Source organism: Akebia trifoliata, chromosome 4 (assembly GCF_017979445.1).
Source record: "Akebia trifoliata isolate Shusen 1 chromosome 4, ASM1797944v1, whole genome shotgun sequence".
Taxonomy (NCBI): domain Eukaryota; kingdom Viridiplantae; phylum Streptophyta; class Magnoliopsida; order Ranunculales; family Lardizabalaceae; genus Akebia; species Akebia trifoliata.
Window position 1 is genome coordinate 44,656,592 of NC_141378.1, and position 23,357 is coordinate 44,679,948.

General features: G+C 36.3%; 1 protein-coding gene across 2 annotated transcripts in view; it reads right to left on the bottom strand.

Annotated features, from left to right (window-relative positions):
* Nucleotides 1-8,731: 8,731 nt before the first annotated feature.
* The window catches only part of LOC147405210 (putative disease resistance protein At5g66900), a 57,303-nt gene continuing 42,677 nt past the window's right edge, over nucleotides 8,732-23,357 (bottom strand). The window contains exons 1-5 of one of the 2 annotated variants that reach the window (XM_086441430.1): nucleotides 13,063-13,195; nucleotides 11,883-12,286; nucleotides 10,718-11,073; nucleotides 10,026-10,237; nucleotides 8,732-9,951 (exon numbers count right to left, since the gene is read on the bottom strand). In XM_086441430.1, coding sequence (XP_086297556.1) covers nucleotides 9,086-9,951; nucleotides 10,026-10,237; nucleotides 10,718-11,073; nucleotides 11,883-12,286; nucleotides 13,063-13,195 — 1,971 coding nt within the window. In that variant the 3' untranslated portion in view covers nucleotides 8,732-9,085. Of the gene's footprint in view, nucleotides 9,952-10,025; nucleotides 10,238-10,717; nucleotides 11,074-11,882; nucleotides 12,287-13,062; nucleotides 13,196-23,357 lie in introns of those variants that run through there. The other variant, XM_086441428.1, reaches the window with a different exon arrangement.

A 23,357-nucleotide genomic window follows, 5' to 3' on the forward strand; every position in this document is an offset into this window, starting at 1 on the left:
AGTAGAAGAGGCATTGAGATAGACCCAGCAAAGACCAAGTACATTCTCGAAATGAAAGCACCGGTATCAGAAAAGGATGTCAGAGCATTTCTGGGTAGAATACAGTACATCAGCAGATTCATCGCGCAACTCACGCCTATTTGCGAACCAGTATTTAAGCTACTCAGAAAATATATGCCGAAAGCATGGAACGAAGACTGTCAAGAAGCCTTCGACAAGATAAAGAAATATTTGCTCAATCCACCAGTCTTGGTTCCTCCTACGCCAGGACGACCCTTACTGATGTATATCTCGGTACAAGAAACGTCTATGGGCTGTGTACTGGGGCAACATGATGAGTCAGGCAGAAAATAGCAAGCCATTTACTATCTCAGCAAGAAATTTACCGATTACGAAGCAAAGTATTCGACACTCGAAAAGACTTGCTGCGCACTGGTATGGGCATCCCAACGACTACGCCACTATCTCCTCAGCTACTCGACTATGCTCATCGCTCGAATGGACCCTCTCAAGTACCTCTTCGAAAAGCCAGCACTAACGGGTCGTACTGCAAAATGGTAATTACTATTATCTGAGTTTGACATCACCTATGTCACTCAAAAGGCCATCAAGGGACAGGCCATTGCCGACCATTTAGCTGAGCATCCATTGCCTGATTACGAACCATTGAAGACAAACATTCCCAATGAAGCCATATTACTTACAGAGATTGAAGACGATGACGAAGAACAAGGCTGAAAAATGTACTTTGACGGAGCAGCAAATCAGAAAGGGAACGGAATAGGGGCAGTCTTGATCAAACCAGATGGGTCTCACGTGCCAATTGCAATCAAACTAAAGTTCCAATGTTCTAACAACGAGGCTGAATACAAAGCGTGCATAGCAGGGTTGAAAGCAGCACTGGATCTCGAGGTAGATGAGATCGACGTTTTCGAAGATTCAAGCCTAGTAGTCTATCAGACGACTGGAGAATGGAAGACTCGAGAGCAGAGATTGATCCCTTACCACGAGTATTTAGAGGAGCTAAGCTCATGCTTTGATAGAATCTCGTTCACTTATATGCCGAGAGCTAAAAATCAATTTGCTAATGCACTAGCAACGCTCGCTTCTATGATCAGTATCTCAGAAGACTTAGTCATTGATCCTATCAAGATCGGACTTCAAGACGAGCCAGCTTACTGCCTACCCGTCGAAGTAGAAGAATCTGAAGAAAAGCCTTGGTATTCAGACATAAAAGCCTACCTCGAAGATCGAACTCTCCCATCAGATGCAACGTCTAACGATCGAAGGACTATCTAGAAGCTAACAGGCCAATTCTTCCTGAGCAATGGCATTCTGTACAAAAAATCGCATCATGAAGTCTTACTCCGATGTGTGGCAGAAATAGAAGCAAAACGACTGATCGAAACCGTGCATGGTGGAGTCTGCGGACCCCACATGAATGGTCACATGCTTGCTAAAAAGATCATGAGAATGAGATATTACTGGACAACAATGGAAAGTGATTGTTATCAACACGTCCGTAAATGCCATCTCTGCCAAATCTATGCCAATAAGATCAACGCGCCACCATCAGAATTGCACAATATGACTACTCCTTGGCCCTTCTCACTTTGGGGCATGGACGTCATTGGACAGATTTCGCCAAAAGCTTCAAATGGACATCGCTTCATCCTAGTCGCTATCGATTACTTTACAAAATGGGTAGAGGCCGCTTCTTATACCAATGTCACAAAGAGCAGTGTTCTGAAGTTTGTCAAGAACAATATTATCTGCAGATATGGGCTTCCCAGCGGTTTAGTGACAGACAACGCCAAAAACTTCAAGAACAAGGATATGATCAAGATGTGTGAAGACTTCCAGATCACTCATCACAACTCTGTACCTTACCGGCCCAAAATGAATGGAGCAGTTGAGACTGCCAACAAAAATATCAAAAGAATTATCGAGAAAATGGCAGTCACTTACAAAGATTGGCACGACATGTTGCCTTTCGCCCTCCATGCTTATCGGACTTCATTTCGAACCTCAACTGGGACAACTCCGTACTCATTGGTGTATGGAATGGAAGCAGTCTTACCCATCGAGGTCGAGATTCCCTCCCTCCGGATCTTAAAAGAAGCAGAGTTGGATGAAACAGAATGGGTTCAAACCCGATTTGATCAATTAAATCTGATTGAAGAAAAACGCCTTGCAGCCATTTGCCACGGACAGATCTATCAGAAACGAATAGCTCGAGCCTACAACAAGAAAGTCAAACCTCGGAATTTCTCACCAGGAGACCTTGTCTTGAAAAAGATCCTACCAATACAAGAAGATGCTAGGGGAAAATTCAGACCAAACTACGAGGGACCATTCATTGTGCAGAAGGTAATGACGGGAGGAGCTTTGATCCTTACAGAGATAGACGGACAGGTCTTCCCTCAGCCGATCAATGCTGACACCGTTAAAAAGTACTACGCTTGAGATCTGACCCTGAGATGACGAAAGGCCATCTTTGCTATCCCAAACAAACTATCTAACCATAGTCAACCCCTTTGAGCCATCACATTCATTTCTTAACCCAAGACTGGGGCAGGTCAACATTACAAAAAAAAAAAAAAAACAAAAAAAAAAAACAAAAAACAAAAAACAAAAAACAAAAAACAAAAAGAAAAAAAGACAAAAGAAAAGAAAATCCAAAAAGTGAAAGCATCAAATTACTCCTGGCCCGCATGAGGATAAACTGTGAACGGCTAAAATACCAAAAAAATTCAAAAAATTCAAAAACTCGGACACTTGATCTGAGCTCGACCCAAATCTCCAGCCTAAACAAGTTCGAGAGACGCTGGGAGGAGACATAGATCACCTTTTCGAAACAAAAATAGACGAATCCCAAGTCTAACCCACTCTAAGACGAACCTACCTTAACCTTTTTGTACCTTTCCACTACACTCAGCCTTAGCCAACACTTCGTCCCATCAAAAGTCCTTTCGGATCAGGGAATGTTCTAAAGCATCATAATGACGGTGGCAGCACCAATGATCTGGCAGCTTGATCCGGACCTCAAGTCTTATTAGTCGTTGGAAGACGCGAGAGGGGAGTCCAGATCGGATATTCGAAAAAAAAGAGTACTCGAAGTGTAGAGTAGCCGATCTTGCGGCTCAACTTGAGTTGCCGAACCACGAATGGTCGTCAGCAAACTCGAGAGGGGAATCTAGATTTATTACTCAAGAAAGAACGCCACTACAAGAGTAGAGTCGCCGATCTCGCAGCTCAACTTGAGTCACCAAGCCACAAAGACACAGAGGCTCCAAACAAGATCTGTAATGAAAAAATCCAAAAAAATACAAGCATAGTCTGAAAGGGCATAGTGAAAACCCGAAAGGGCGCTATGAGTAAAAAAATCAGACTATGGCAAGATCAAAGCCACCGGCACGATGAAAACCCAAAAAGGCATCGATGCGCAAAAATGTGGAAACCGTGTCTGGTGAAAACCGTAACTGGCACCAGGGGCAATAAGGGGACAAACACAAAAAAAAAAAAAAGCAAAAAAAAAAAAAAAACAAAAAACAAAAAAACAAAAAAAAAAAGAACTCCTGGCCCGCATGAGTATAAACTGTGAACGGCGAAAACTTCCCAAAATCCTAAATCCCATGCTCAATCGATATTCACCCAGTACTGGGGCACTAGGGATGACTCTAAAAAGAGCCTGAGAACTGCTGACATCTATATCCTCAGTAGTTGGCAAAAACACAAATATCATCGAAATAACAAAGGTCTTTTAAAAAGTTTTCATATTTTGGATCTACAATATCAATTCGATAAAGACAAATCACCAAAAATTCAAATGTTTTCAAAACTACTATTTTGGGCCGATGATGAAAAATCTAGGACTTCTCCAAACATCATGTTTTCAAAGCAATAGATACACGTGAGACCAAGTAAGTAAAAAACCTATTTTCCTTTCATTTTAAAAAGTTTTACATTACGTTTTGTAAAGAAAAAGAAAATACAAAAAAAATGGTGCCAATCACACATCCCGACGAGAAATGAAGAAGGAATCGAGTCTCTCTTCTAAAGCACGAATGCGGGCGGCTTGCCCCATCATTACCACCACAGCGTCCGAAGCATCACGGCTCACCAGGTAAGATGCAAAGGCATCAAAACAGGGACCCTGGGCAAGCCTCTCCCGAAGATCAGCGATCTCCGCCCTCAGAATGGAGGACTCTTCAATCCTCAAAGACTCGAGTTGAGCTATCTGGTTCCTCAAATCAGTCTCAGATTGCAACCAAATCTTCTCAATCCGCTTATGAGATATCTTCATCTCCGTCAGTCGATCACGGTGGTCAAAAGAACGAGAACCAGAAGACGTCCCTTGAACCAAAGGCGTGGCACAAGTTCTCTCAGCAATATGTTGTTGCATCCAAAGCTGATAGTTCGGAAAAGAGTAACCAGGGAATACAGGATGATCGAGGGTCACCACGCTCTTCCAAGCTTTGTCTAACCGATTACGTAATTGCCATGAGGGGGGAGAAGGAGAAAAAGACCCAACCAATTCTCCAAAATCTCCATGAGTCACTATACCCTGTTCCTCACCAAATTGCCGCAACACACGAAGAGGGATGTAGTGAGTAGCCCCAGTCAATCCAATCAATATGGTAAAACAACTCTTTGAAAATGAGAGAACCGGTGAAGCCGAAGGCTGGAAGATGCCTAACCAACGTATCTCTTCATCTGGCATACCTTGCAAACCTTCAAACCAACCCAACAAGCCTCTTTGACCACCCAAGATCACAAGAGAGCAAGAAGAAAGAGAAAGCGAAGAACCAGAGGAGAAAACGAAGGGGAATAGCCAAGTGAAACGTCTAGGCGCGACGTTCGGTTTTAAAAAAATGTCTGGTCCGTGCATGAAGCACGGACTGAATTAATTTTGCGCCGTCCGTGCTTCATGCACGGACTGAAAGTATTAAAAATAGAGTCCGTGTTTAAAGCACGGACCTGATAAGATTTAAACAGTCCGTGCTTCAAGAACGGACCGCCAATAAATATTTAAAAAAAAAAATCAAAAAAATTAAAATGGTATTCTTGCAAGAGCCAAAATCAATTTGCTTAAAGACTCGTTTGAAAATACCTAAGTCAAAGTTTTTCTCAAATCATCACAAATCCAAGACCTCACACGAGCTCCACGCCACGAGGTCGAGGAAATCAACCGGCACCCTGTCAGACCCCGTGCTTGGGTAACCATCTCTTAACCATCAAATCAAATTGGTGTTTCAAAAACTTGTCTGAGCAAAATCCTCGGACCTGCACAAATCAGGGTTTCGTCTATTCTTTGCAGTTCTTTGCACGCAACTCCTACAAAGAGGGGCAGCTGTAGACACCCGAATTTGAGCGGGCCCTCGACGTAAAATACCCCGAAAATCGAAAAAATTGGGATGGGCCCCAAGGCCCAAACCTACAAAAAATCCAATACATTTCAATTAATAAATGTTCGAGGCCATTTACGTGGCCCATGGACCCGCATACCTCACCACTCTCATACATCCTTAAAATCAACTCAATCCATTCAACTTAAACCCAATCCAACTTAAGCCCAATCCAACATAAATCCAACTCAACACTATTCTACAACCCAACCCAACCCAAATCCATCACCTAAGCCCAAAACCCTACCCAATCTACCACTAAAGCCCAAAGCCCACTTCACTACCCAAATCCAATCCAACCCATCATCATCACATCAAACCAATCACCAAGAGATGACACATGTCATCATCTTCTTCCACCTCCCTCATCTAATCAACTCAACCCATAACCCTACCCTAACCTAACCTATTCCCCATCCTCTCATCATCAACCACCAATACCACTACCCATACCCTACACACCCTAACCTATTCCCCATCCTCTCATCATCAACAACCAACAACTCAACCCATACCCTACATACTCTAACACTATCAACCACCCACATCACAACCCATATCTCCCACACCTCAACCATCATTTTCCCTTAAAATACTCCCACAAAATCACCTCAACCCATACCTCCCATACTCTTCTCTCTAATCATCTAACCACCATCACCAATCAACTAACCTCTCCATCTCTCCATTTGCCACATGTCATCATCCCTTCAATCCTCTCAAAATCAAACCAATCACCACTCATCTCTCCAAATCAAACATCATACTTCTTCAACCATCTCAACACTCCTTCTCCAAACAACTCCCTTACACCACCACTCCTCCCATCAACCATCACTCATCTCACCCCACCAAACACTCTACCCAAATGGATTTGGGTAAGATCCAAACCATTTGGGTTAAAACACAACCCATTTCCCTAATTACAAAACTACCCTTATTTCTCCCTCAAATTTCACACTTTTTTCCTCTAAAACCCATGCCATTATCCCTTATTCTAAAACCTCACCCCATTATACCCTTAAAATACCTCCCAACCTCTATAAAAATCCCTCCATTCTCCTCTTACAACAACTAATAAAATTTTTATAAAAAATCCTCCGAAACTACAACCCTCTACTCTACTCTACTCTACTCTCAATACCTCACTCTCAACTCAACTCAATCTTCTACAACCTCAAGCAAGTCCAAGTCAACTCAAAAGAAGAATATCAAGAAAAGCTTTGAAGATCAAGATTGGGACAAGGTGGGTTTGAAAAAGGACCATCCCCTCTAACCCCCACTTCAACTCTCCCCTCTCTCTACACCTTGCACACACCACAATGATTTGAGTCCTTCAAGGGCCCCTTTTTCAATAAGGGTGCCCTCAATGGACTAAATCAATATCAAAGCCCCTCACACTTGAGGGTACACATCAAATTATTTTTCATTTATTTTCTTTTATTTTAAAAATGACCGAATCCGAGGTTACCACATTACGTGGATGGAGTAGGGTGCCTAACACCTTCCCTACTCCATAAATGGACCCCCTTACCTTCGAATCAAAGGTTGAACCATACACCTTATCTTACGAGAGTCAACAAAAAATGGTAAAATGACATGATTTTTCAAAAATACAAATCCGGGTGACCATTCACACCCCCTTACCAATTTGAATGGTGGCGACTCCAAAACACCCCAAAGTGGAGGAATGTTTGAAGAATATTCGAAATCCCGTGTCCACAATAGTGTTAGGCTTTAATTTAATATATACAAGCCACTAAATTTGACTTTAACAGCTTAACCTCTTATGAAAATTGGATTGAAGTTGGAGGTCCTAACCCGATTAATTGGTTTTTGGGTAAGGTTCAGGTTCACTAATATAAAATCGGTCCGGGTTGAATCCAGACCGGTCAAATCAGTCTAGGTTTCGGTATACCCCTAAACCAGACCAAAACTTGGTCAATCGGTTCCGATTACTTGGTTGAACACCCCTAAGTTAATTTGTGTTTTAAACTCTCTTTTGCAACAACAACCAAAAAAAAAAATTTGATCTATTTAATTTGGGAAAAATATAAAGCGTGAATAATTTGAAAAAGTTCAAAAAATCAAGAATTTTTACAAGGAGTTGAATTGGATGGAAATTTTAATCAATTTTTATGTCATTCCAAAAATTTGGTTATAATTCATGAATCATTCGAAGAATTACAAACTATACTAGACACAATGGGTCGTCCTCAATATCTTGCAAAGCAAAATCCTTGGCTTCTGATCCTAAGATTGTTTCGTGTGTTAACCACTTCATATGCAATAACATATGTGGTGGAAGGAAAGGGTTCTCAATCAATCAAATTAATATAAAAAAGTATGTTTGAAAAAAAAAAAAAAGAATACAACAAATTTATTAATAGGGTTTGTCGCAAATTCAATGACTACATCCCTGAATTTTAGAGAATCATTTCACCATTTTCACAAGTCTTAAGTATTACAATGTTCTGTTTACCTGTAAAGCCTCTAACATAGCTCTAAGGGCCATTTCTTCCTTCCCCTCCCAAAGGTTAATGTCTCGTTAAATAAATGAATCATGATAATCTGACTATCCCACGTGGCACGCTCAATCAACTAGCCTAACGTGACAAGTTCTTTTTTGGGGAATCATAGATCAATACGCCTCGGGATATTCAACTGCATTTTCCAATAAAAAATGTATCCCAAGATATATTGATCTATGATTCCTCAAAAAAGAAAGGTTATAAATCCAATTAATAAAAGAGGGTAACTACTAAATAAAAAATGATTTAAAATAGAAAAAATATTATACTGATGAAAATAAAATTGCCATGAGCATTGTGTGGGCACAGAACCATATCAACTTTTTCTTGAGATATGAGTGTGTTGTACATAAAAACTAATGGTTCTCTGCACACATAGCGTTGAAGGCAGTGTTGTAGAAAGTCAGTCTAGCTCAACTCTTAAAATATAATTGGAAAAATTATCTAAAAATAACATTTTTGTAGAATTTATCAAAAGGAATCAAAATCAATCCTTTAAAAGCTGAAACCATTTTATGAAGATAGAAAAATTTCAATGAGAGAGCCTCGCTAACACCTACATAAAAAAGAGCTAATAAACCCAGAACGAACACAATATCCTTCAACTATGTACAATTTCCACAAAAAGAAACTGAATGTCTTGCATCAAAACTTCATAACTAAAGACAGTGGTACATATGTGTTGCCATGTCCCATAAATTGGTCATATGAGTAATTGATTATTGAGATTTATAAGGTCCATGAGAGTAGAGAGACTAGAAAATAAAATATTTGGCACTTGACATAAACACGTTTGAAATCTAAAGGGAGTTTTAGAAAGTAAAACCTGTAAAGCAGACATGATTGCTTCTTTATTTCTTTAAAAAAAATAAAATAAAACACCTCAAAGGAATGAAAGTAACAACATTATCTAATCAATCAGGCATTTGTACATAACAAGGTCAAGTCTGGGACAACATTGTCCTCTTTGGCTTGAGAATGGAGTGTAATGCCTAGTTCTAGTTCATCATTCCTACAAATACGAAAGATTAGATTTTTATTTTTATTCAATGTTCTAGGATTTATGAAAAGATTCAATGGTAAAGATCCAATATTTCTTCAAAACATAAGATTGCGGCTTTGAAGATCAACTCAGAATCAAGGCAACTAGTCTACTTGTATATTCAGATCAGGGAGACACATCGCAAGAGCTTTCCATAGGATTCCCATTTCTTCATCACAGATAACGTTCTTTAGACACCTAAGATCCATAGCCGATCTTGGCAATCGTCTCACGCTTGAGCACCTTCTCATGTTAAGCTTTCTCAAACTGCATAACTCACCCAGCCCTTCAGGCATCGTCTGCAACTCAGTGCACTCAGATATATCCAAGAACCTTAGCTTGCCAAGTCTTCGAATTGAGTCCGGTAAATCTATTAGATTCAAACAACCACACAGCCTTAAAACCTCTAATTCCGTCAAATCTCCAATTTGTTCCGGTAATTCAGTTAAATAAGAACATCCGGTGACACTGAGCTTCTTAAGGTGCCGGATCTTGCAAATTCTTTGAGGCAATGCTTTCAGATTATAGCAATAGTTTATATCAATCTCAAGGAGATTTGGAAATATATAGGATATCTTGTTGAAAGTCCAACCAAGGCGAAAAGTACACTCAACTAGTGATATTTTCTGCAAATTCTTCAATGGCTTATTGATTTTGTCGAGGGAAGGATACATAATCTTCTCTAACCTTAATATCTTTAGTTGGGATAGATAATCAAGAGAAGACAACTCAATTAGTTCTGGATCGTGAGATTCACGATTTGAAATGATCAGAACTTTCAAATTGCTCATTTTCTTGACGACCATTGGTAAGATGAACTTCCTATTTAAAATACCAGTAGAAGAGATTCTAAGCGTACGAAGAATATCAGAACCTTCAAATTGCTCATTTTCTAGACAAACTCTGGAAAGGATCAGAACTTTCGCTTTAGGAAATTGCATCTTGATCCATCCTGAAGAAAGCATTTCATCTGCAAAATGTACTCCATAAGTCGATGAAACAACAATGAAGCAGTTATGTACAATTGAGCAAAGAAAAGCAAACCTGTCCGGATAGACACCAAGCAGGCATCAAAGGGTTGGCCATCTTGTTCCTGACTCTTGGGAATCTTGTCTTTTCTTTGGTCCATCATCAGTCTCTTTCTTTTGTTTATGTCTTGACGATCCCGGCTATTATAAATAGCCAAATCTCGGAGAATATCTTGTTGAGTAACAAATAACTCATTAAAGTTTCCGTCAATCTTTCCTGCATCTTTTCTGATGAAAAAAGAGAGACGTGTTTCTTTAGGATACTTGTAGATAACACCATGTCCGATATGTCGGTTGATGAATACAGTACTAATGGCAATCAATGAAATATGATTGATTTTAATTATTCCTTTATAATAACACATCACTTAGGAAAGTTTTGCAGAATTGGTAGTCATTCTTCTGGTTAATACTAAACTAGAAGGTGACAAATGTTTTTGAAGATTAAATAGTACAAAAAAAATGATACTTTTGTAATTTTGAAAATTAAGCAACGTGATTAGGTTGCAATTTTCTTGGTTTTTACCTGATTATATTAAATTTAAATATACAAGTGGGGGGATTAATGGTCACTCGAATTTTGGTTTCGAACCACTTCTACTCTGCCTTCTCTTATTATAATAGTAAAGATGTTTATATTAAATCAATCAGCAATATCATCAAACAGAGAAAATCATCTATAACAAAATATGGAGAAGAACAACATACCCGACGCTTTCATCTAGAAGATTAATGAGATTTCGGGAGGATAGTTCTAGGAGGTTGATGTAAGCCTTGTCTTCATCTAGTTCATAGAGTTCAGCCCAAATGTCTATAAGAACAGAAGCAGGGATTCTTTGGTCCTCGGAAAACGAACCCAAATCCAAGAAGCACTCTCGAACATTATCATCTAAGAAATCTAAACAGGTTGCAAGACATTCCAGGTGATCCTTTTCTATGTCGAAGATGGAGGAGCCTTTGCCCAAAGTTTTCTCTATGCTTTTCCACTTCCTTGCAGGTTCTCCCCTTAGTGAGCGAGCAATCACCTTAAGAATCAGGGGTACTCCCTTGCAACCTCTTACTATCTATAATTTGATAACAATCAAGTGCAATGAGTTATTTTCTTTTTGTAGAAATCATACAAGAAAAACAGTATACACATAATACTACGGAAGGGCATCACTAAATATTTATTTGAATAAATCAAAATTCAATACTTATCAAAAAAAAAAAAAAAAAATCAATGCCCATATTTGCAGGGGTCAACTTTTTAATTGTTCGAAACATGTAACATTTTCAAAAAACAAGGTGGGTATGTGTGTGTACGTATGTCTGTGTGCAGAGTGGTGAGTTTACGGGTCCGTGCGTGCATGTGCAGGCACACTTTGATACAGAATATACAAAAGGGCATCACTTTGAAACATTAAGTTGAATAAATTGGAAGTCAATGTTCATTTTTGCAGGGATGTACTTTCTTTAATTATTCGAGAACATGTGACATTGGAAAAAACATTGAATTGCCCATCCTGCTTCAAAATTTCGGTAGAATACTCTCATTTTGATTGCATGTGCTATCTTCATGGAGGTATCTCAAATATTGATAAAAAGTAGGGATGTGAAATAAATACAAAAAGCCACGTGTCATGTTACGAGGAGGGTTCCTCCAAACTTTTGAAGCGGCCTAGCCACTTCAAAGTCGGGACTCTATAACATTTATATTCTGAAAACAATGTAGGCACATGGTGGGTGTGTGAATCCATGAGTGCATGTGCACGTGTGTGAGTGTGAGTATTGTGGGATTGATACCTAAGGTTCTACATGGAAATGTTCGTATTCCATATGACTTGATGTATGTAGATTGTTAGCATAAATGTATCACAGATAAATACGGTACCTCTTTCAGACAATCTTCATCTGGCATCTCATAACTTCCATCTTGCGGGAATGCTAAGCAATGAAAGAGACTCATGGAATCTAGGTCACTCAACATTTTCAAAGAATATGTAAAATCAAAAGATTTATATTCAGTTCTTGATGTAACCAATATCTTATGTCGAGCAGTTCCGAACACAAACTTCTCAAGGAATGATTCTTCGCAGACATCATCCAAGACCAACAATATGCGTTCTTTTTCTTTCTGCTTCATCAGGTATCTCAGCTGCTTCTCTGCATCTTCATCATTTTGAAATTTCATCAACTCATTTCCAATGCCCAGCCGTTTAAATATTCCTTCTACGATCACTTTAAAGTCAGGCAAGCTTGACACGGTTAAGAATATGATGTTATCCTTGAATTTTTCTGTAAAAGAGAGCATCAGAATACTATTTAGTAAAAAGGAAATAAGGAAAATAACTTCGCGATAATCATAAATTGAAACGAGTTTAACCTCGCGATCATAAATCAGAATACCTATTACAACACTAATTCAAAAAGTTTATGACGGGCACTCCATTGAGCACTTTTATTATCACATACTTTTAAGTCCACTCTGTTTCAACTTTTTCTGGGTAATTTGGAGCCTGGATTTGTTTTAGAAGGTCATTAGTAAGTATTCTAGTGTTAGTAGAGGAAGTTCAGACAAAAGTGAATTTATTTTTAGAATGTTTTACTATTTTAGATTAGTAGAAGTTGAGCCAAATTACAAGTTTGAAAGTCTATTTAAATGATGGCGAGCAACAATGTTTAAAGTATCATATTGGTTGAATTTTTCGGTTAATGAAAGTTTCGATACAATGTTGATTGATACATACTTGAAACATTCAATGTTTCATATTGGCTCCACTGATACCGATACATATTGACAGATACATTTTGATATTTCAAATCATAGTGAGAGATACGTTTTGCAACATCTAGACTATCAATAGAACATTAGCTTTCTTAGAATAATTCTCTGGTTTTCCTTGTGGATTCAAGGTTCTTTATCAAAGGTGAATAAAGTGATCTTCTTCTTCTTTTCACCACGATTCAATTGTGTATAAAATTCAATATTAAATTTTTTAATCTACTAAGAAAAACCATATAACCATAAGTTAAAAAAATATTCAATGTGAATTTTGAATGCATAGACATACCTTTCACTTGTCTGTCTCGACAAAGCTTAGCAGCCAATGTAGTCTTCCCAGATCCAGCAAGTGCGCACAATCCGATCATACTCACATCGTCCCTAAACAACTTCATCTTCAATTCTTTAATTCGCACATCCATTCCAACAGAAATATTAGGGATTTCAGGAATTGCACACCGATATTCGTTCTGATCCACATTTCCACTCCCAACACTTCTTTCTATCGAATTCAATTGATCTAATTTCCTACTCACTCCTGTAAATGGATCAAAACCTGTTTCTGATCCACATTTCCACTCCCAACACTTGTTTCCATCAAATTCGATTGATCCAATTTCCCACTCAATTCCTGCAAATAGGCCAAAACCCGTTTCTGATCCATATTTCCACTCTCAACACTTCTTTCTATCAAATCCAATTTCCTACCCACTTCCGGCAAATTGACCAAAACCTGTTTCTGATCCACATTTCCACTCCCAACACTTGTTTCTATCAAATTGTTCAAAACCAGTTTCTGACCCACATTTCCAATCTCAACACTTCTTGCTATCAAATTCAATGGAGCAAATTTCTCATTTGCTTCCTGCAAATTGACCAAAATCCGTTTGCTCCAAAACTCAACGTTTACATTCAAACTAAAAAACCTTTCCAAAGAATCATTCAATTTTTTTAGTTCATCCGAATACAGACGCTTCTTAAACAAATTCCTCTCAACCTTCGAACATTTACGAATCAAATCCTTCGCTTTACCCAATTCTTCAATTAATCTATCGATATCCGGAGTTTTTGGATAATTTAATTTTTCATCTAACACTTCAATCTCTACTTTTCTGGAAATTATAAATTCCAGAGTAAATTTGAGTCTATCGACGTCGTATTTGAACTCAGAGATCTTCTCTCTCGCATCTAAGATTTCTCTCAACAACTCTCCAAAAAGTGCACCTAACGTAGCTTCTCCGATAAGCCCCATCGCCCTTATTTTTTTTCAGTGGTGTTCTTCGTGCGAATATTAGATTTTATAGAACCCTCCACTTTGTGTTTCAAATAAGGTTCTCCGAAACTTCCAAGTTTTTTCTGAGCAATTATTGAGACTGCACGCATTTTTTTAAGTTTTCTTCACCACTATGCAAGTGGGTTCTCAGAAACTTTAAAAAAAAAAAAAAAATTCAGGCATTTTTGTGGGCGTGCGCGCGGCGGTGGTTTGGGAGAACAGCTCTTAAATACCATGGGAAAAAATTTCAGGCATTTTTTTTTTAATTTAAATTACACGTGACAATTTCAAGGTAATATTCTAAATATTGACGGAAATGTAGTGTAATGAAATAAATACAAAACGTCATGTGTCTAATAATAATGGGGTTCGTAGAAACATGATCTGATAAAATGAGATTGTACTTTGTAGAGGATAAATTATATAAACTTAAATATTAGTATATAAGCATCAACTTCGGGTTGAGTCGGGATGCCCGAACCCTCGACCTGAATTTAGGTTGGGTTGAGACATTCAAACCCAGGTTAAATTCCTCTTCTACATAACTCGACTCAAGCTCGTGCATCAATCAGGTTGAACCTTGATTGAATGTGGGCCAGCACACGCAAGTTGCAAGTTGCAAGCCTAACAAGTATCCTTTACCAAGTCACCTTTGAACTCATCCCTATGCAAATTAAGAATATTTGATACAATCCATGTTTTTCAACGCATTTTAAGCCTTAATTCAAATCAGTACTAGTGGGATAGTTTATACATTTATTTTTATATTTTAATTTTTATTTTAAAATATCATAAATTTAACAAATTTAAAACTAAGAACATAATGATTTTTTTTATCATTAATCATACTATTAACACATATCTTAATAATGCAAAATACATACCATCTTACTTAATTAACAAAATTCATGCTTACAAAGTTTATGGAGAGGAGAGAAGATATTTAAAAAGAGTGAAAAATGTAATGATGAAACCTTTTAAGTGTAAATAGAGAATAATGTAAGTATAATCACATGATATTGAGATTTTGTTTTAAAAAATAAGGGTTAATTTAGGGATGTTAAAAAAATCCGACCATGGAAAACTGGACGAAACCAATTCTTATAAGGTTGATTTCAGTTCAAGTGTTTGAAAATCGGACGGAACCCGAAACCAAATCGAAAAAGTCCAATTACCCGAACCAAAACCCGATCGTTGACCTAGTCCTAACACATTTAATATTTAAACATTTTAAATTTTAAAATCATTTTGATTTACGCTAAAGCCCATGTGATCAATTTGGTCTTTTATATATATATATATATATAATGAATTTAAATTAATACATTGCAAAGTGGGGCTTTAAATTAATATGTTGCATAGCTTACTAATGGCGGCTTTATGCCTATTTTAATAAAGTTGGTGCGGCAAAAATAATTCTCGTAATTTAACATAATTAGAGACCACTAAGACTTTAGCTACAAATAATTTAATATATTATATAAGAGCCATTAGCTTTTGATTTAATTTAAAAGAGTAGTGCTGGGGTGACACAGGATTTACCGTGATTCTCACCATTTTGACATGGACATGCATACAAAACTGTAGATGATATTCACTCATATTACGAGGAAACACATCAATGGTTATGTACACATTCCATATCAGACTTGTGAGAATCGCAGTAAAATAGTGGTAGAACACTGCACACATATAAGTTAATTAAGATATTATATAAGGAGGTATTTCAGAGTTCCTAAAGAGAGTCAAACATTGTGCCAAACATCTTTTTTTAATTTATGGGTTAAAAATTTCGGAATTGGCTGATTTTTGGTGAGGATGATATCCTCATAAAAAATCTGACGGTCGACGATTACAAAAATCACTCTATTTTGAAACTTTTAAACCCATCAAAAGTGATTTATAAAAATCGTATGGTCCACGATTCTTCAACTTGAAAAGTAAGGTTAAAAGTTTCGAAATGAACTGATTTTGGTGATGATGATCTCCTCACCATAGAGATGGATTCACAAAAATTAGCCCATTCCGAAAATTCTAACCCCTATTTTGAAAAATGTTTGGCACAATATTTGCCTCTCTTTAGGGCCTCCAAACACTTTCCATTATATAATAGTGCTAGGCTTTAATTTCATATACACGAGTCACTAAATTTGACTTTAACAACTTAACCTCTTATGAAAATTAGATTGAAGTTAGAGGTCCTAACCCGATTAATTGGTTTTTGGGTAAGGTTCAGGTTCACTAATATAAAATCGGTCCGAGTTGAATCTGGACCGATCAAATCAGTCCAGGTTTCATTATACCCCTGAACCAGACCAAAACCTAGTCAATCGGTTCCGGTTACCTGGTTGAACACTCCTAAGTTAATTTGTGTTTTAAACTCTCTTTTGCAAAAAAAAAAAAATGATCTATTTAATTCGGGAAAAATATAAAGCGTGAATAATTTGAAAAAATTCAAAAAATCAAGAATTTTTACAAAGAGTTGAATTGGATGGAAATTTTAATCAATTGTTATATCATTCCAAAATTTCAGTTTTAATTCATGAATTATTTGAAGAATTACTAATTATACTAGACACAACGGGTAGTCCTCAATATCTTGCAAAGCAAAATCCTTGGCTTCTACTCCTAACATTGTTTCGTCTGTTGACCACTTCATATGCAATAACATATGTGGTGAAAGGGTTCTCAATCAATCAAATTAATATAAAAAAGCATGTTTGAAAAAATAAAAAAAGAATACAACAAATTTATTAATAGGGTTTGTCGCAAATTCAATGACTACATCCCTGAATTTTAGAGAATCATTTCACCATTTTCACAAGTCTTAAGTATTACAATGTTCTGTTTACCTGTAAAGCCTCTAACATAGCTCTAAGGGCCATTTCTTCCTTCCCCTCCCAAAGGTTAATGTCTCGTTAAATAAATGAATCATGATAATCTGACTATCCCACGTGGCACGTTCAATCAACTAGCCTAACGTGACAAGTTCTTTTTTGGGGAATCATAGATCAATACGCCTCGGGATATTCAACTGCATTTTCCCATAAAAAATGTATCCCAAGATATATTGATCTATGATTCCTCAAAAAAGAAAGGTTATAAATCCAATTAATAAAAGATGGTAACTACTAAATAAAAAATGATTTAAAATAGAAAAAATATTATACTGATGAAAATAAAATTGCTATGAGCACTGTGTGTGCATAGAACCATATAAACTTTTTCTTGAGATACGAGTGTGTTGTACATAAAAACTAAAGGTTCTCTGCACACATAACGTTGAAGGCAGTGTTGTAGAAAGTCAATCTAGCACAACTCTTAAAATATAATTGGAAAAATTATCTAAAAAAATCTTATTAAAAAAATATTTTAAAAAAATAACATTTTTGTAGAATTTATCAAAAGGAATCAAAATCAATCCTTTAAAGACTATTTTTTTTTTTCTTTTAAATTAAAAAATTGAAAATTTCGACCCTTAAAGGTCCGAATTTTTTTTTATTCATAATTTTGGCCACAATTTTTAGATAATTATATGAACTTAAAAAAATGGTTATTTTTCACCATTGAAATTTATTTTTTAAATTTGTGTGGTTGCTAGTCTTCCGTTTTCAACATCTTCGATGCTAAAAAAACAAGTTGTTTTTATTTTATTTTAAATATGAATAATTTCATTAAATCTAGAAGTTATTGGATTATCAATGTGGGCACAAAGTCCCCCAGGATTTTTTCCTTTAGTTAAATATATTTTGCTCATTTTGTGGAAGATTAAATTTTTAAATAATCTGTTTTCTTAGAAATTTCCGTAAAGAAGATTAGAAGTTTTCTTTTGAGAAAAAAGTATATATTCTTTGACCCCGGTTTTAAATAAATTATTTTGTGGAAGATTGAATTTTCCAAGAACCTGTAAGTTACCTTGAAGAAGATTATAAGACTCTTTTTGAGAGAAAAAATATTAATTAAATATATTTTATGGAAGATTGACTTTTCAAGGAACCTGTTAGTTGCCTTAAAAGAAGATTCTATGAGAATTAAATATATTTTGTGAAAGATTGAATTTTGAAAGAACCTGTTAGTTGACTTAAAGAAGATTAGAAGATTCCTTTTGAGAGAAAAAGTATATACGCTTAACGCCAGTTTTAAATAAATATATTTTGTGGAAGATTGAATGCTCGAAGAACCTGTTAGTTGCCAAAAAAGAATATTAGAAGTTTTATTTTGAGAAAAATATATATATTCTTGACCCCCGTTTTAAGTAAATATATTTTGTGGAAGATTGAATGTTCAAAGAACCTGTTAGTTGTCTTAAAAGAAGATTAGAAGTTTTCTTTTGAGAAAAAACATTAGAGGGATTACTTGACAAATCCAACTCTTGCATTTTTTTATTACAAATACTCCCTTGGAGACAATTCCAAGGGAACCTTACTTCATCAAATTTGTTATCCACCAAACCTCATTTTATCAAGTTTGTTACGGAGCATAAGTTGGACTCCTAGAGTGGGGATTCACGTCATAAAATTTAAATTTATGATGTTAATTTGTTATTTAACATATCTTGGAGTGGATTCTAACTATATCAATTTGTAGCAAATAAAAATGTAATATAATGTCATTGTGTTATGAAAGGATAAAATTATAAGAACTTTGAAAAAATTATGGAAAAAAAATATATATTTTCACCATTAACTTTAATTTTAAATTTAGGAGTTTGATAACCATCCATTTTCAAAACCTATGATCAAGCTAAAAAATGACTTCTTTTTTGAAATTTTTTATTTTGGATCTTAATTTTTCCATGAAACTTAGAAGTCCATGTTGTTGGATTACTAATTTGATTATCCATGTGGGCCCAATGGCACTTAATAAGATTTGAAATCTTACCAAGTAAGTCATGGTAGCATGATTCATAAAGTAAGGTTTGTACAAGTCTCATAAAAATATACATTCTTGACCCAATCGTGGAAGTTTCCTCGAAGAAGATTATAAATTTCTTTTTGTAAAAAAAGTTATATATTCTTAATCGGTTTTAATTAAGAGAGTTGATTTTCTAACTAAAAAGTCTACACTTTGTCAATACTCGGCTGACACGGCATGGATATGGAATCATAGATCTCTTTTCTTGCGATATATAAATGCAAATCTCCATAGTATATGTGCAATTGTGCATCCTGAGAAAATAAATCTATGATTCCATGTCCCTACCACATCAGTCAAGCATTGATTGAATGAAGAATATCTAGTTAGAAAATCATTATTCTCTAATTAAATATGTTTTTATGGAAGATTGGAAGTTCTGTTGAAGAAGCAGTTTTCTTTGACCGGGGGGAAAAGAAGTAAAATGGATGTCAACCTGACACAGATCTTAATGTCTCACACAGACTTTTGAACATAAACAACCGTTAGGATCTTGCCACGTGGTTATATTCTGCATAGAGGTTATGGCATGTGCACCTTTTCTCACTCTTAGTTTGATTTAGATTTTTATCATTTGAGAGACCCTGGACTTTGGTGAAAATTAGAGATAGAACTATTATGAACTTAAGGACATATAGTATTAACATATGTATTTAATACTATGTAGAGAGTAGTTTCGGAATATACATTTAGCAGTCCATTTAAAAATTCAAAGAATGGCAAAAATGCCATATGGGAATGATTTGAGTATAATTCGAATTCAACAATCTAAAGAACTTTCAAAATTTTGATCGCGTACATATTAAAATTTTCATAGTACGTATCCAAATTTTTAGAAAACTCTACTCTTTAAAGGTTTATGTCTAATTATTTTATAGTTTAATTTGTGATGGGTTTTCGGTTTAAGTCAATAACATATGTGTGGGTGTTGTACATGCCCGGGACTAGTCTTTGGATAAGACCATGGTTTATGGATTGGGCAAAGCCCAGATACAAGCCCAACTCACTGCCTATAGGGATGGATGGTTATGAAAAAAAAAGGTTGAATGAAAATATTAAATAACAAATATATATATATATATATATATATATATATATATATATATATATATAATTATTTAAATATTAGTATATAAGCATCGACTTCGGGTTGAGTCGGGTTGCCCAAACCCTCAACTCGAATTCAAGTCGGGCTGAGATATTTGAACCCAGGCTCAACTCCACTTATACATAACTCAACCCAAGCTCGTGCATCAATTAGGTTGAACCTTGATTGAATGTGGGCCGGCGCCCAAGTTGCAACCCTAACAAGTATCCTCCACCAGTTCACCTTTGAACTCATCCTTATGCAAATTAAGAACATGTGATGCAATCCATTTTTCTCAAATGTTTAGGCCTTATTACAAATCAATAAATATTTTACACATTTATTTTGATATTTTAATTTTTATTCTAAAATATCATAAATATAACATATTTAAAATTAAGAACATAATGATTTTTATTTTTATTTTTTATCATTAATCATATTATTAACATATGTTTTCATAATGCAAAACACATACCATCTTATTTAATTAATAAGATTCATATTTAAAAAATGTAAGGAGAGGAGATGTAGACGCGTGATTTTCGATTTTCAAAGATCTCTTCTACAAAGGTTTAGAGTCGCTACCATTCATTTTTTTGTAAAAGAGTGTGAATGGTCACCCATTGTTCATTTTACAAAAAGTGTCATTTTGGCATTTAATGACTCTCGTACACTGGTCCACTTAAGATCTAAGTAAGTGACTCAATTAGAGAGAGGGGAAGGAGTTAAGCACCCATCTCTATCTCCATCAAATGACAGTAACCTCAAAAGTAACTCGATCATTTTAGATGAAAACACAAATAAAATAAAAGTGCCACGTATTGACGACTTGTATCCTAAGAATGGGTTTGCTTTCGGTTCGGATTATAAGATCATCTTATTGAAGGAAATGATCCCTATAAACAATTAGCTTTAGGAACTACATGTGTTCTCAAGTGTTGGCTATAGTTATGGGTCCATTCTCACGAGTCGAGAATGACCTGAATAGCGATTGTCTCAGAATGATTTGAAAGGTTTAAAATCGATTTTATTTTGAAAGTGATTACAACTCCTATACTTTCAACCAAACCGAAGTCCGATTTACCTGAGACAAGGAAGGGGGGACATTACACCTTAGAAACTTTCTAAAATAAAATAAAAGAATGAGAGGGGGAATTAGAAGATGATGATGGAGAAGGGAGAGAAGGGGATATGCAATACTTATGCTCGAACCTACCTTAAAGCTTGAGGCTTTCCTTTTCTTCTTTTTCTCTTCTTATTTTTCTTCTTAGGTTCTTTGTAGAATTGTGATAGTAGATTTTTCTAGAGTTGATGAAGTGAGGAAAATAGAGGAGAGTTGAGAGATTTTTTTTTTCTTTTCTTTTTAGTCTTAGACTTGGTAGCTATTTGGAAGGTGAGGGGGGTATTTATAGGTGTTGAGGATTGCTTTTGAGGGTGTAATGGGGTGAAGAAGTAGAGTAGTAGAGAATGACATTGGGTTTGAATGTAAAGGGTGTGAAATTTGGAGTTGGGATGAGGGTATTTGTGGAATGAGGTAAATGAATAGTTTTTTTATCCAAATGGGTTAGATCAATTCCAACCCATTTAGGTTGAGTACTTGGTGAGATGAAATGATGTGGTGTTTGATTGAAAGAATGTGATCAAGTGTTAAGTGAGATGAGGGGGTGTGGTGTTTGATTGAAAGAATATGTTGTCTAAGAGGTTAGTTGATTATGTTTTGGAAATGTGGAGGAGATAGTGACATGTGTCCCAAAAAGTGTGGTTATAGAGTGTTTGGGTGAGTTAATTGGAGAAAATGGATGTGGGGATGGCTTGTGAGAATAAGTTTAAAGTGAATGATGAGGGGAAGTATGGGTTGGTGATTGTATAAGAAAAAAAGTGATGGATTATGTTTATGACATGGAATGTAGGGTGATTTTGTAAGAGAAAAGTGGTGGGTTAAGTTGGGTAGAATGATTTTTGGGAGGTGAGGACAAGTATCCATTTGAAATCAAAGAGATTTGATTGGTTGATGTTGGATGTGGATTGATGTGTGTTGGCTTATTGTGGTTGAGTTTACGGCGGACTGTAGTGTCGCTACCTGTGGGCTTGTGGCACGTATGGGCTTTGTTATGTTGTTTTTTTTGTAGATTTGAATGGGTCACGGGAATGTTAGGGTTGTTTTATGTGTTCTATCATTAGGTGGGACTTAATGGGTTTAAAGGTGAGTGGGTTTTAGGGTTTGGGTTAGGAGTTAGGGTTAGGTTAAGTTGGGTAAGGTGAGAGATGATTTGTGGGGAATTGAAAGTTGATGGGTCTTAAGCAGGCTTGAGGTATTTTCGATTTCCAGAGTGGAGTGGTGAAAGATAAGGAAAGTGGGTGTGGACACGGGATTTTGAAACATTCTTCAAACATCCCTCCACTTGGAGTGTTTTGGAGTCGCCACCATCCAAATTGGTAAAGGGGTGTGAATGGTCACCCGGATTGGTGTTTTTGAAAAATCATGTCATTTTGACATCCTTTTGATGACTCTCGTAGAAATAGGTGCATGGTCCAACCTTTGACTAAAGGTAAGGGGGTCCATTTATGGAGTAGGGAAGGTGTTAGGCACCCTACTCCATCCACGTAATGTGGTAACCTCGGATTCGGTTTTTTGAAATAAAAAGAAAATAAAAATGAAAGAAAGTCGATGTGTGCCCTCAAGTGTGAGGGACTTTCAATGTTGGCTTCAATCATTAAGGGCACCCTTATGTAGAAGGGGCCCTTTGGTGATCTAGCCCATGGTGGTGGGTGCAAATGTGTAAGAAAGGGGAAAGTAGAAGAGGGGATGTGGAGGGGGTGTTCCTTTTGTTGAACCCACCTTGTCCTCGAGTTGATCTTCAAATGTGCTTCCCTTGAGTTGACTTGGACTTGCTTGAAGTTGTGGAAGATTGAGTGGAGTTGAGAGTGAGGTGTTGAGAGTAGAGTGTTGAGATGAGATGAGAGAGGGTTGAGTGTAGTGAAGAGAGTAAAGTAGAAAGTTGTATTGTAGTGTTTTAAGGATTCTTTTTTAAATTCTCATTAGTTGTTGTATGGGGAGAATGGAGGGATTTTTATAGAGGTTGGAGAGATATTTTGAGGGTATAATGGGTGTGAATGAAGAGAATAATGGATAATGGCATGGGTTTGAGAGGAAAGGGGTATGAAATTTAAGATGGAAATAAGGGTAGTTTTGTAATGAGGGAAATGGGTTATGTTTTAACCCAAATGGTTTGGATCTTACCCAAATCCATTTGGGTAGAGTGTTTTTGGTGGGGTGAGATGAGTGATGGTTGATGGGTGTAAGAGA